Raw genomic sequence first — 15,858 nt, 5'->3', positions numbered from 1 at the left:
AACGGGAACCAACGGACAAAACCACAAAACCCAAACACCCTGAGGGGCTCGGCCGAAACCGAGCCACTTCAGGGTGGCTCGGCCCAATCCGGTTGTTCATTTTCAAAGGTTGGACTTTTGAGAGCCGAAACTCTGCCGGATTGAAGATCGAGCACAGAGTTTTGAAGACTTGAAGACTTGGACATCCAGATCTGATCCTCGGCGAGCATCCACGTCACAAAAGGCAGGAGTTCGAGAGAGGTAAAGTTCAGATCTGAGATCTACACGAAACTACACTCCGGATCAAAGCTTGGCCTTTGATCCCGAGAACTAAGGACGATTATTTCCTTGGTGAATTAATCCCCCCCGGCTATTATTCCCTTCGCGGAATAATACCCGTCAAATCGTGTAGATCCGACCGGATCTAGATCGCGCGGTGGTCCACGGATTAACCCCGGCGTCGGCAAAGAACCCACACAAGCAAGAGACCGCAAAACAGGATCTTGCGATTTGTTCCAAAGGAAAATTGTAAAAGGAAAGTTGTAATTTTTTCTTTTTTTCTTTGATTTCGTTGTAACCGGATCTAAAAAAGACCGGATCTTTTGTAACCGAAAAACAGTTATTCAAGATAACAATGAATTCAATGAAGAAAGCAACGATTTTCCCCGCGAACAGTTTCCAAACATTATTTCTTTGAAAATTGTTTAGTTCATCATGCATTGCTAGAACCCAAAACTCATCTTTTAAAGCATCATTTATCTTTTTAGGTTCTATTTGAGATAGGAAAGCAATATTACCATACTCACTCAAAGCTTTTGAACGAGTTAGAACCCCTTGTGAAGGATTCCCTATTATTTGCTCATTTGGATGATTTGGTGCGAATTTTCATGCTTTGGGGAGTTCTTCTTGTTCTTGAATGTTGTTGCTTTCCCCATCCTTTTGTGCATCTATTGAGTGTGTTTCATTTAGTTATAAAAGTTCCAATCCTCCCTCAATATCATCATCTTTCCTAGGCAAAACAACTTGTAAACCAATATTAGTCTCATCAAAAGTAACGTTTATAGATTTTTCAACAACGAGAGTTCGTTTGTTGAAGACCCTATAAGCCTTACTTCTAGGTGCATATCCTAAGAAAATACCAACATTAATTTTTGAATCAAATTTATCATGGTGATCTTTGGTGTTCAAGATAAAACATTTACAACCAAAAATACAAAAGTATCCAATAAAAGGGGTTTTGCTATAAAATAGTTCATAAAGAGTTTTCTTAAGCTTTGGTCTAATCAAAACACGATTCAAAACATGACAAGCCGTATTGACGGCTTCCGCCCAAAAATACTTAGGCAAATCAAAATAAAAAAAAAAAAAAGCCGTATTGACGGCTTCCGCCCAAAAATACTTAGGCAAATCAAAAGCATTAATAATTGTACGTGTCATCTTTTGTATGGTGTGATTTTTCCATTCAACAACACCATTTTGTTGTGGTGTCCTTGGAGCGGAAAATACATGAGTTATACCACGATATGCACAAAAATCATTGATAAAATTATTCTGAAATTCACCACCATGATCACTTGTAATTTTAACAACTTTTAACTCCTTTTCATTTTCAATTCTTTTGACAAAATTTAAAAAGTCTTCAAAACATTCATCTTTACTACCAAGAAAGATTTTCCATGTAAAACGGGAGAAATCATTAATGATAATAAAAACATAGTGTTTACCTCCTAGAGAAGTAACACACATTGGACCAAAGAGATCAATATGTAGTAATTGCAAGGGTTTAGAAGTTGATACCTCATTAATGGATTTGAAGATAGACTTGGTTTGTTTACCTTTGGCACAATTTTTGAAAATGGTATCTTTGATGAAATGTAAGTTTGGTAACACTTTTACAAGATTTTTTTTGGATAACTTGGATATCAACTCCATGTTGGCGTGACTAAGCCTCTTATCCCAAATCCAAGGATTTTCATCAACCGTCACAAGACATTTGACATCTTGATCTACTAGCTCATTCATCTAAAAAATGTATACATTAGATTTTTTATTAGCAACAAAAATAATTTTTTATTTAAGCTAACAATGCACTTATCCGGTTTAAAAGAAATATCAAATCCTTTATCACTTTATTGGCTAATACTAAGAAGGTTATGATTTAAGCCTCTAACCAAATAGACATCCTCTATTATGGGAGAAGAAATCTTACCAATGCGTCTAATACCTATAATTTTACCTTTCTCAGCGCCACCGAAGGAAACGTTACCTCCTTCAATCATTGATAGGGTTGCGATTAGCTCTTTGTTGCCCGTCATATGATGTGAGCAACCACTATCAAGATACCACATCTCTCTACGTCGTGTTTGTGATGTTCCCTACATAAGATGAAGACGTAGAAACTTTAGGTACCCAAATCTTGGGTCCTTGGGTATTAGTATACTTGGTACCCTTTGGTACCCATGTTATATAATAATCATTGTTATTTTTAATCCTACAATGAGTGGAGATATGACCATGTTTCATGCAATATGTGAACACAAAATTTTTCTTGTATGTAGAAGCATAAGATCTATGATACCTATTTCTTTCAAAGCGATGATGACTAGACTATGCATGAGTAGGTTTAATTCTACCACTTTCAATTTCAAGCCTTTCAATTTTAGATCTTAATTGTTTGTTTTCAAAATCGAGATCCCCTAACAATTCATCTTTTAGAGCAAGTGAGGATTGTAGTTGCTCAAGTTTGGAATCACAAGAAGCATGCATTTTTTTAAAGAAAGAGTATTCTTTTGTCATTCTTTTAAACTCAAGGTTTAACTCTTCTAATGCAGTTGCTAGATCATATTGCATATAGAAGGACTCACTTCCGGTGTCGGATATTACCTCATTTTTTGAGCCATAAAGCAAATGTTGGGATCATGAAGAGTAATCTTTACTCCTTCTTCACTGCTATCCGAATCACTTGGTTCGCATTCCTCCCATCCGGCATACATAGCTTTCTTCTTCTTGTATTTCAAATATTTCTCTTTGAGTTTAGGGCAATCGTTGGCAAGATGACCCGGTTCGTTGCATTCAAAACATTTTCCTATACGTGAAGAAAACTTATTGTTAGATCGGTTATTAGAATTCATATGTATTTTTATTAGTCTTGATATTCTTCTAGAGAGGTGAGCCACTTCTCTAGAAATGTCGACTTCACCTTGATATTCTTCTAGAGAGGTGAGCCACTTCTCTAGAAATGTCGACTTCACTATCCGAAGAGGAGGAGTTATCACTAGCTCCTTTGAGAGCACCACTTCTCTAGAAATGTCGACTTCACTATCCGAAGAGGAGGAGTTATCACTAGCTCCTTTGAGAGCAATAGTCTTCATTTTTTGGGATGACTCCTCAATTTCCCGTGGGGGCACTTCCTCCTTCCCTTTAAGCTTCTTCTCATGAACTTTAAGCTTGCCGATGAGATCATAGAGAGCTTAAGTAGTAAGATCGTGAGCTTCCTCTATGGCCGTAGCTTTGGGCTCCCACACCGGAGTTAATGAGCGAAGGATCTTATAGTTTATCTCTTGGATAGTCAATTTCTTGTCAAGACCATACAATTCATTAATGATATTAGTAAAGCGAGAAAACATAGCATCAATGGATTCATTAGGAAGCATTTTAAATAACTCATAGTCATGCATAAGCCTACTAATTTTGGACTCCTTAACTTGGGGGGTTCCTTCATGTGTAATACATAATTTTTTCCAAATTTCATGTGCGGTTACACACGTGGAGATCCTATTGTACTCATTTGGGGTAAGACCACAAATTAAGGCATTCATGGCCTTCACATTGAGATTAGGTTGGAGTCTTTCTCCATCGGTCATGGTACTACTCTTGGGTTTTTCTACATATTTCTTCTCTATGATATCTAAGATGTCAAGATCAATGCAACGAAGGTAAATCCTCATTCTAGCTTTCCAATAGGCAAAATTGCTACCGGTGAAAAGCGGGGATCTAGTGATGGATTGTCCCTCAAGCATATGCACATTTAATGAAGCCTTCATTGGATCTTTCCTCTAAGGTGGTTAGACCAAAAACAACTATAGAGACCAAGCTCTGATACCAATTTGTTAGACCCTAGAGGGGGTGATTAGGGTCTTAAGGAAATAATTATGCAATAAAATTAAGACAATGCAATACACTACAAAATGAAAAACCAAAGTAAAAGAGATAAGGTTAGAAATCGTTATCCAAGTAATGCGGGATGTGTTCACGAGGTTCGGTCCGCTGACCTACGTCCCCGCTCCCCACTCTCGAGGAAAATCCACTACACAACTCGGTTTGGAAGCCAAAAAATCTTCTACACAACGATCTTCATGAGATCTCACAACCACACAATTGATCTCCACGAGATCAAGCTCACAACAGTAGTAAATGATGTAAAATCTCTCTCTTAAAGTAAAGAACAATGAACAACAGGAGAAATATTGCACTTGAAGCTTGGGATGTGAGCTTAGAAAACAGTGAAGAACAAGAATGAAAATTTAGGCTCTTTTGAAAACAATAAACAAAACACAAGGGATTTGCAATGAGCTTAGATACACTGAAGAAGGGGGAAAAGATGGTTTAAATAGGAAGAAGAACAACAGCCAAAACCCCTAACCAAATCTCCCAAAAAACAGAGAATCAGATTTTCTGATTCTGTACCAAAAAGAGCCGTTGGGCGATCGGCGGTCGACCATGAGAATTTCACGGTCGACCGCGCAAGTTTACAAAGCTGAGAAAAGTTTCTGTTTTTTCTACAGTCGACCGCGACGGTCGATCGTGGCAACTCCAGAAAGTTTCTGTAATCAGTTCGATCGACCATGGCGGTTGACTGCAGGAATTCTTGAGCTCTCTGTAATAGAAGCGGTCGATCACCACGGTCAACCGCATATGTTTCTGTTGGCTCCTGAGGGAAATACACTGGCGTGGTCGACCGTGGCAGTCGACCGCGAATTGACGCAGGCTGATACATGTTTAAAAACAGTTTTTGACACTTTATAAAATTTGTGAAAATACTCAAATGTTTTCTAAAAGTTGTATAACTTTGTAGAATGTTTTTAACACTAAAAACAAACTGTTTTGAAAAGAAATTTTGCGAGTAAGTCCTCATACTTGTGAAAAGCCGTATTTTGATAAAATCGTCAAAACTATGAGTATGAAAATGTGTGTGTGATATCCCAATAGCTTCAAATAAAATCTATAACTGCTTGCCTACATTTTAGCACTAGAGAGAAAATAAAAATAGCAAATATCTCTCACATAAAAATACATTTCTTGAGTCTTGATATTGTTTTAGAATTAATGAAGCTTCTCATAGTGTTTAGTGTTCTTGATAAACATTGCTTCATCACTTTACCTTCTCCTCCTTTAGATATCGTCGTTGTAGCTCATATTCCATCCAATCCTCCTTAAATGGTACTAACTAGCTTGATATTTATATTATCTATAATATCACTCAATAAGCAATTAGTACCGATATACTAACTAGCTTGATATTTATATTATCTATAATATCACTCAATAAGCAATTAGTACCGATAATGGTGGTTGTAAATCATCATCAAAACATAAGGATCTATAATATCACTCAATAAGCAATTAGTACCGATAATGGTGGTTGTAAATCATCATCAAAACATAAGGACTAACATAATATATTATATTATTTATATTACAAATATATCATAATATATTATGTATACCATATTATCTTATATTGTTTTATTAACGCACAACATATTATATTATATAAAAAGTTAATATGCAACATTAACTAAATATAATATTTAATAATGATATAATAGAATATAATATAACATGTTGAAATATATACTATATTTTTATTACAATATATTATCATACATTTACTATAAGATTATTTAAATTAATAGTATATTATTATAAAATATTAGATTAATATAATATAATATATTAAAAATAAAGTATTATATTCAAATAAATATTTTATATTATTTATTATAATATTTTCAATATATTATTAAATATATATAAATAGTTTTTAGTATAGAACATCATAATATAATATATTATTTTTAAATATGTTATTACCATAAATATATTTGTATTATTAATTATATTAATACAATAATATTAAGTTAATACTATTATAGGTTTTAATAAGAATTATATATATTATATTATAATTAAAATATTACATATTATTATTCTAGATAATATATATATTATTATTAATTTTTAAGTAATTTAACTATTAATATATTGCTATTATTACTATATATACATTATGTTAAAATGTATTATATTAATTACTAAAGCAAATTATCATATATTTTTTTTATTATATTTTATATCATATTAAAATTATATTATTAGGATATATTATATATTTAAAATATCATAATATAATATATTATTATATGATATTATATATTATACTATAATATATTATATTAAGCATGATCAATATGTTTTATTATTATATTAAGAATGATTAATATGTTATATTAATTATAAGATGATTAAATATTATATTATTAAACTCAAAATATCTCCCAAAACTCAAAACACTTTATTGGTGTTTTGAGATAAGTGTTTTGTTTTTGCTTTTTGCCCATTAGCGTTTTTTTTGCTAAGGTAACAACATGGTGTGTTTTTATTTTAGCAAAAACACCATGGAAATAAAGAAAACACCATGTTCACTAGTACAAAACAGGGCAGCCCAAACAGTTATTGGAACCGTTTGGGCAAATCAAGATAGCCCAAACGGTTCAAACCGTTTAGGATAATAATTCCAAATGGTTTAACCCGTTTGGAAGTTTAGAAAAACCCATACAGAACACCCAAACGGGTTTAACTGTTTGGGATATTTTATACCAAACAAGTAAACCCGTTTGGGAGTTTACTCGTATCCTACAAAATGAAATTTCATTTCCCCCTATATTTCCCCGTTCTCCCTCTGAACCCGCTATAATTTCCTAAAAATTTTCGCTATAAACCGCCGTTCCCCCCAAATTAGCTCCCCAGCGTGATATTTCCCCCAAATTTTCGAAGTCCGACCGTGGCCTCTCGCTTTTCCACCGCTCCTTACCAAACAAGTAAACCCGTTTGGGAGTTTACTCGTATCCTACAAAATGAAATTTCATTTCCCCCTATATTTCCCCGTTCTCCCTCTGAACCCGCTATAATTTCCTAAAAATTTTCGCTATAAACCGCCGTTCCCCCCAAATTAGCTCCCCAGCGTGATATTTCCCCCAAATTTTCCCACCGCTCCTCCGCCTCCTCCTCAATCGCCTCTCGATTCCACCACATCCTCCTCCACCGCCTCATCCTCGGGTCCCCCCCATTTACAAAACCCTAGCCTAATTTAATTGACCATCTAACTCAAATTTCCCTATTTACAGCAAATTAATCGAGGACCCGACGTCATCTTCTCTTCCTCAGGCATCCTCTTTCTCCAGCAGACTTATTTAAGGTAATTTCTGAGAGTTTTCTTATTTTTAGGAAATATTGAGTTTTTTCTGCTATTATCTTGTATTTTCTAAAATTTATGGTTATTCATGATTACATTTATGTTCTTCCTTCAACTTCCCTGGCATTTCGGTTTATTTGCATGAACTCTATTATTTTTCTAGGTTTTTTGTAGATATACAGTGACAAATATAAGAACTTTCCATCATATTGGCAGGTATATAAATAGTTTAACACTTACTTCTAATAATTATGGAAAAATATTGACAGTTATATAAATAGCTTAACACTTTTAATAATTATGGAGTTTGAAGATGATAAAAGAGCTTTCCATCATCCTTTCATAATGAAATATTTGAGAATAATAGCCTACATAGAGCATCAATGATTAGGTGAGGTTGTCTGTAATTTCAAAGACCCAAATCTGAGCTAATTTTTTTTTTCAAACTTTGATGTATTACACATACTGTTTTTTAAGAATAGTACACATATAGTGTGATACCTCATACAACTCATTGGCATCTCTGAGGTATTTATTGTGATTGGCCAACAAGAGTTTTTCTATGATCAGGTTCCTGATGCACCTAGAAGCCTTGGGCTTGCTCTCTATCTCAGCATCTATGGCATTGGAAATTTCATTAGTAGTTTTCTTTTATCTGTGATTGATGGAGTAACTGAGAGTGCAAGTGAGAGTTGTTTCTCTAATAACCTAAACCATGCACATCTTGACTACTACTATTGGTTTCTGGCTGTTCTTAATGCCCTATCGTTTGTGATCTACATGTATTGTGCTCATGCTTTTGTCTATAAGAAGAAAGATAATGGTGCATTGTAATGCCAACTTTCTGTTGTTGTGCTTGCATAATATTTTCTGAAAAGAAAAAAAATATTCAAGTAGCATAAAAAGAATATTTGTTTGCTGTGTGTTTGAAATGCCTAGTTGAATCTTGATACAAAATTAACGCGGGACTTGAAGCACCTCAAAGACAAAAAACTTACACTTCATTAAACTTTTTGGCTTTTAATTGTAACCCTATATTCGAAGCAAAGTCATGATCATGCTTAGCTTATTCCCTAAATTCATGTTTTTAGAAGTCATCACTGATAATTCATTTTATTTAGGTTATCATGGCCCGTAACTACATCAGAGATAAGGATTAGATGTACGTGGGTCATGCATAACGTATGCAATCTATTTTCGTTAATGGAGTTAGTGCTTTCATGGACTTTGTACGTAGACACAATATGGTCCGACATGGGAGACTCATTTGTCCATGTAATAGATGCGCGGATAGGTTGCATCAATTGGAGGAAGAAGTAGAACTTCACATTGTGAAGAATGGTTTTGTTAACGATTACAAAAATTGGGTATACCATGGACAAATTGAAGGTCTCAGTGATGCAGATGAAGAAGAACAAGAAGAATATAATTTATTTCTTGATGAGGAAATGGAGGAAATGGTTGAGGTAGCTCTAGGTAACACTAACACTGCTGAAGATCCTCCTTTTGGAGGAGGACATCGTGAAGACAATTATGACAAATATATGAATGATGCTAGGAGGCCAATTTATGAGAATGCAAAACACTCCATGCTGTCATGGTTTGTCCATCTATTCCAGATTAAATGTCTAAATAAATAGAGCAACAAGTCATTTACGATGCTCCTCAAGTTTCTTAAAGATTCTATGCCTCCGGGGAACCATGTGCCTGATAGCAGGTATGAAGCTCAAAAGATAATGTCTAATCTAGGTCTAAAGTGTGAGATGATACATGCATGTCCCAATGATTGTATAATTTACTAGAAAGAAAATTCAAATAAGACGGAGTGTCCTACTTGCGGAGAGGCTAGATATAAGAAGAAAGTTCATGGTCAAAAGAAGAATATACCTATCAAGATAGTACGATACTTTCCCATTACACAGAGGCTGCAAAGGCTATTCAAGTGTAAGAAGACAGCGGTGGCGATGACTTGGCATCACCGTGCACGTCCAAGTGAAAATGGACGAATGAGTCATCCTAGATATACGCCTGCATGGAAGGATTTTGACAGTAGGCACCCAACATTTAGTCAGGAACCTCGCAATATCATACTGGGATTGGCTAATGATGGCTTTTGCCCCTTTAGCTTTAAGGGCAATCCCCACAGCACATGGCCCATTGTGATGATGGTTTATAACCTCTCATCGTGGTTGGCTATGGACCAATCATATTTCATGATGCCTCTTCTTATTGATGGTCCAAAGTCACCGGGAAACAATATTAACGTCTATCTTTGACCTCTTATCGAAGAGTTAAGGTCTTTATTCATCGATGGTGCAGAGACATACAATGCGGACACAGGGACAAACTTCACCATGCGTGCAGCCTTAATGTGGACAATCAACGATTTTCCTACATACGGAATGCTATCCGGTTGGTCTGTACATGGTTACACTGCATGTCCTTACTACCATCTCCAGACAACATCGAGAAGACTACCCTTTAGCAATAAGACTTGTTATTGCGGCCATCAGCGCATGTTGGATGAAAATCATCCGTACAGAGATGACATCTTCCACTTTGATGGTACTAAAGAGAATCGCCCGCGCCCAAACCCATTATCTGGAGAGGATATACTTACTCAGTGGAATGATAAAAACAACTTGACTTTCAGAAAAGTTAAGGGAAGGCAAGAAACACCATAGGGATGGAACAAGAAAAGTATCTTCTTCGAACTACCCTAGAAAAGTTAAGGGAAGGCAAGAAACACCATAGGGATGGAACAAGAAAAGTATCTTCTTCGAACTACCCTACTGGAAGACAAATAAAGTGCGGCACAATCGATGGAACAAGAAAAGTATCTTCTTCGAACTACCCTACTGGAAGACAAATAAAGTGCGGCACAATCTAGATGTCATGCATATTGAGAAGGGAGTATCTGAGCACATACTTAACTTATTTCTCTGTAAAGATGGAAAATCAAAAGATAACCTCAAAGCTCGAAGGTATCACCAGGCGTGGAACATTAGAAAAGAGTTGCATCCTATACCGAAGGCAGGGAATCCAGACTAATTTGTACTCCCTAATGCCATGTATCACATGTCACCAGATGAGAAGAAAAAGTTTCTTCAGGTGTTACATGAGTTGAAGGTTCCTACAGGGTTTTCAGGATCATTTAGTAAGAAGATAAAGATTGTTAAAGGCAAGATCGAAGGGTTGAAGAGTCATAGGGTTTTCAGGATCATTTAGTAAGAAGATAAAGATTGTTAAAGGCAAGATCGAAGGGTTGAAGAGTCATAATCACCATATTATTATAGAGCATCTTCTTCCACTCTCTCTTAGGACTTCCCTTCCTAAATTAGTCGGTTTAGTGATCAACAATCTTTGCGGATTCTTTCGGGAGTTGTGCGCTAAAAACATTGAGGATGATAAGTTGAAGAAGCTAGAGGCTGAAATTCCCTTAATTTTGTGCAAGCTTGAGCAAATTTTTCCACCATCATTCTTTGATATCATTGTACACCTGACTGTTCATCTTGCAACCGAGGCTAGGCTTGCCGGACCGGTACAATATCGATGGATGTATCCTATCGAAAGATACCTTTAATTTTACCGTTAACGTAATCGATATATTTTTATTTTACATCTTAGATGTGATGATTTAGTGTTAAGCTTTTGTAGGTACCTTCTCACTCTGAAAAATTATATTCGCAATAGAAATCGGCCAGAGGGTTCTATTATGGAAGGTTATCTGCTAGAGGAAGTAACCACTTTTTGTTCCCGTTATTTGGATGAAGACATTGAGACAAAACTCAATAGACCTCTTGTGATTCATGACGGACCATCAAAAAGCCGGACTACAATCGAATGACTCTCGCATTTATCAACAAGATTCATTGCTTTATCCTTCTCCATATCGAACGCCTTGGAGAAGTTAGAGAGTACATCTATTTCGCATAATTATATATGTTTATATGACATAATATACTTCTCACATTAACTACTAATTTTGACAATAGAATACACATGGATGAAATACGTGCAATGCATAGTAATTGGAATGAGGCACGCGTTGAAACACATCATCAGGACAATTTTTACAATTGGTTTAAACTTTATGTAAGATTTCTATTATCTCAATTTTTGACTCATTCATTCAATCTAATCTAACATCTTTATGTAATTGTCGTATTGACCTTTTTGTCAGAGCCGATTACCAAGTGTAGCATCAATATTAGATAAGGAACTTGGATATTTGGCTACACTTCCAGATGCTGAAGTTAAATACTATAAAGGATTCGGTGTTGGCGGTTACAAGTTTAAAATCAAGTCTATAGAAGAATCTCGAACCACTCAAAATAGTGGAATTGCAACCTTAGGCACTAATGACGAGATATACTATTGGTACCTTGATAACATACTTGGTATCAACTATCCTGGATGAGCAGGATGCATTTATGTCTTTCAATGTGTTTGGTATGATATGAAGACTAGAACTGGTAAGTGGAGAGACAATTATGGGACTTGGGTAGATGAATATGGATTGACGAGTATAAACACCACACGTTTTTCCTTTGAGGATGATCCATTTATATTTCCAGAACAAGCATTTCAAGTATACTACTCGAAGTGCTTGAGGCATTCGGGGTGGAGTGTTGTATGTCGATGGAGGCCCAGGGATACTTACGACGTCCCACAATTCATAGATTCGGAGGTCGTAGAGATCAATGATGACGAAGAATTTGAGCAGGGAGAGGTTGTATGTCAAGATAAATCTCCTGAATCTGATAAAATTTCATGGGTTAGGAATGATTTGAATAGTGAAATACTTGTAGATATTCCTGAAGCAGAGAGAGAGGGTCCGGTATAATAGGTGTCAGGTAAAACAAGAGTGTTTTGAGGTATGGAAAAATACTCCCGAAGCAGAGAGAGAGGCTCTCTGGACTACTCAGGCATTTTCTTGGATTGATAGAGACTCATGGGCTAATTTGTGCGCTTATTATGATTCAGAGGACAAGAAGGTGTATAGTTTAAACTAAAATAAAATGTTTAGTAGCTAATTAATTTTGCTATGATTCAGAGGACAAGAAGGTGTATAGTTTAAACTAAAATAAAATGTTTAGTAGCTAATTAATTTTGCCTTTGTTTGATTACAAATCTAAATATGATAATAACATGCAGGACGAGGCAAGACGTAAAGCGCAGAATCAGACGTCGAATTTGCATGGTCGACCAACCTATACAGGTGGCTCGAGGAACATGTCTCGGGCTATGGATCGATTGGTAAATTTGCTTCTTAAAGCTATTTAAAATTCAAATTATATAATTATTAATGATTTGATCGATTATACAACATATTTTTGGTGAATTGTAGAAAAGTCAAATCATTGAGGATGGTGGCACACCTACAATGTTGAAGCTATATTTGGGTACCCACTCGTCATCAGTAGATAAGATTACTGGAGAGTATACATACCCGGACAACAGCACTAAGGAGTATTGCGTAAGTCTTCTTTGGATGAAAATATCTTTACTACACATGAATTTCTTGATTTGGATGGAGCTGCCATTTTTTACATTTGCTCTTTACTAGAATGTGATGCGCACATGGTACTAGCAATAACTGTTTCTTTTCGGTTCGTCAATTGAAAGCATTTGTGCTAACAAAAGTTGAATTGAGGATGAAATAAGAAGCTCTTTAATTAATGAGGCTGTTTGAAGTTCTTTCATTGAGTTTTTAAATAAAAACATCCAATGAGATAATCTTATACAATTAATGAGAACTCCATGGTGCTTGAATTGTCTAATGATTTAGTACTGACTCAAGCAGTCAAAATATTAAGAATGTTGCCTAATGGAATTATGGGAAGATATTGCTTATAAGGGGCTGTTTGCTTGTTTCCGAAAAAAACAAGATACTAAATCACAAGTTGATAAGTCTCAAAGTACAAAATATCATGAATGAAACAAAAATAGAATGGCTCAAAATGCTTTTTTTTTTATTTTTTTGAAAACTCACCATCATTGAGGATGGCAATAATTAGAACCATGAATGGTGAGAAATCAAATTTCCAGATCAGCGCAATAAGCATAAAACCAAGCTACAAAGATAAGAAGTGTATTGACATTAGAACAGTAATGCACAAATTTAAGCAATAACTAAGGATTCGGTTACTATAGAAGTACTTACAACAATACGAATGGTAATGGAGACAGCATAGATCTGTAGGTAGGAGAAATAATCAGAATGGTCAGATAAAGAAGTGATGTGCATAAAAGAACTAGATGATTATAGCAAAGGTCTAGGTACTTAATGTGTAATTCTTCATCCTCTGGAAAATGGCTCTGCCGGTAAGAACAACACTGATGATGACACTAAGCCTAGGCTCAGTGAGGACAATATCAGAAGCACTTCTAGCAGCATCTGTTGCATCAGCGACTGTAATTCCAATGCAGCCTTCTTTAAGGCTGGGGCATCATTGACACCATCTCCAGTCATTCCACATATGTGCTTCTTCTCTTGCAATCTCTTCACAATTTCATATTTGTGCTCTGTTTTAAAGAAGATCAAATACTATTATTGCTTTAATGTTACTGTAGTCAAATTTGCAGTGTATTGCATACCGTTTCTTTCACTATGTTCATTTTAAATTTGCAGTGTATTGCATACTGTTTCTTTCACTAGGTACATAGAGAAAATGTTAGGCCTTTTTGGCATAAGTATAGATCACCTCATAGTTTTAAGCCCATAGCAAAGAAAAACAATATGCAAAAATACAGATCACCTGCAACTTTGATTGTTCTAGTTTATTTCTGTATCCTGCCTTTAGTCAATCATCTACACTTCAACTGCTTTAATCCATATCAAGGATTGAATTGCTTTTATGCTATAATCATACTTCTATTTTGTTTTTATTTTTTTCTTAAATATATCTACTTCTGCATTGTCGACTTAAAGTTGAATACTTTATATTGTGTAGAATCGAGTCATCCAGGAGGCAACCTTATCAGGGGTCGATTCAGCCACAGAGGACGATGCACTTTGTTTCACCCAGATATTAGATTCCATGCACGGAGAGCATCACGGTGGTTATGAAAAAGCCACGGGCATTGGTGCCACTCGGACTTACTTGAGGGTGTCCTCCATACCAAAAATTGGCACTTCTAATCAGGAGCTATGTCGCGAGGTGGCTGATCTTAGAGCTCGGGTAGCTGAGATGGATAGTCTCAGGGAGCAGCTTAGGGAGGAGCTTAGGGAGGAGTTTAGGTCTCAGATGCAGTTGATTACTAACAATATGGTACATATGCTAATATTCACACACTCTCGCATACACATGTACATTAGCATACACAAATATACATACATCTTATACTTATACACGTAAACATACACATAGACTTAACACTCAGACATGTATACACTCATACATTGCTATTACTTTATAGGTTACTTCTCAGGTCGCTCGTCCTGCTCCCACTCGTAGTGATCCACCAGCTTTTACTCGTCCGGCTTCAATTCCTCAGCCCGCTACCGATATACCACATTCTGCTCGTCCTGCTTCAACCGTTAACACTTCTACTTCCAGTGCTCAAGGTCTGTAACATGAGAATATTGCTAGGATATTTGCAGACTTAAGACGTTCGGGCTTGTCCCAAGAGGATATTCTTCGAGGAATTTCTTCTGTTCCTTGACTGGATGGATCAGGCCGCTCCTATCTTATATTTTGATGTATGAGACATTTTGGATATTAGAGACAAATATATAACATTGAATGCTTTTCATTGTGAGATATTGAGTAATCATTGTGCATGTATCTCTAATATTACATTTTGAGTAATTATTGTGTATTTATATATACTATTAAATATTTAGCACCGTTTGAGATATTTTTGGGTATGTATATGTTTTTTATTTCATTGTGAGATATTGAGTATCATTGTGTAAATGTGTATATTAAATGTAAGCAGATAACTAAATAAAATACTGAAATGAAAAAAATAATTAAAATTAATAGGCCAAACGGTTGTAACCCTTTAGTCAGATACTTTCCCAAACGGGTGAAACCGTTTAGGACAACAATCTATGCCAAACGGTTGTAATCGTTTGGCCAAAAACTTGGCCAAACTATGTATATGTTTTTTATTTCATTGTGAGATATTGAGTATCATTGTGTAAATGTGTATATTAAATGTAAGCAGATAACTAAATAAAATACTGAAATGAAAAAAATAATTAAAATTAATAGGCCAAACGGTTGTAACCCTTTAGTCAGATACTTTCCCAAACGGGTGAAACCGTTTAGGACAACAATCTATGCCAAACGGTTCTAACCGTTTGGCCTAACTGTTGGCCAAACGGTTCCAACCGTTTGGCCAAGTTTTTGGCCAAACGGTTGTAACCATTTGGCATAGATTGTTGTCCCAAACGG

The 15,858-nt window shown here is 35.6% G+C and overlaps 1 protein-coding gene across 3 annotated transcripts; it reads left to right on the top strand.

The window, feature by feature from the left end:
* On the top strand, positions 7,252-15,219 carry LOC109834216. Of its 3 annotated transcripts, none has more exons than XM_020402190.1 (5): positions 7,252-7,456; positions 12,611-12,712; positions 12,804-12,932; positions 14,410-14,727; positions 14,876-15,219. In XM_020402190.1, the coding sequence occupies exons 2-5, from the start codon at positions 12,689-12,691 to the stop codon at positions 15,029-15,031; spliced, it is 627 nt and encodes a 208-aa protein (XP_020257779.1). In that variant the 5' UTR covers positions 7,252-7,456; positions 12,611-12,688; the 3' UTR covers positions 15,032-15,219. The 3 variants fall into 3 exon arrangements, with proteins under 3 accessions (XP_020257779.1, XP_020257780.1, XP_020257778.1); XM_020402191.1 differs by lacking the exon at positions 7,252-7,456 and adding an exon at positions 11,982-12,450; XM_020402189.1 differs by lacking the exon at positions 7,252-7,456 and having other exon boundaries at positions 12,595-12,712.

The sequence above is a fragment of the Asparagus officinalis genome, chromosome 3 (assembly GCF_001876935.1).
Source record: "Asparagus officinalis chromosome 3, Aspof.V1, whole genome shotgun sequence".
NCBI classification, from domain to species: domain Eukaryota; kingdom Viridiplantae; phylum Streptophyta; class Magnoliopsida; order Asparagales; family Asparagaceae; genus Asparagus; species Asparagus officinalis.
The sequence above is the reverse complement of the archived record's forward strand: the minus strand, read 5'-3'. Positions and strand labels throughout refer to the sequence as shown.

Bases quoted from the DNA above. Each gene is read 5' to 3' on its own strand.
- LOC109834216 (XM_020402189.1), top strand. From the start codon at position 12,605: ATGCAGGACGAGGCAAGACGTAAAGCGCAGAATCAGACGTCGAATTTG. The intron at 12,713-12,803 runs GTAAATTTGCTT...GGTGAATTGTAG, and splicing joins CTCGGGCTATGGATCGATTG to AAAAGTCAAATCATTGAGGA. The intron at 14,728-14,875 runs GTACATATGCTA...ATTACTTTATAG, and splicing joins AGTTGATTACTAACAATATG to GTTACTTCTCAGGTCGCTCG.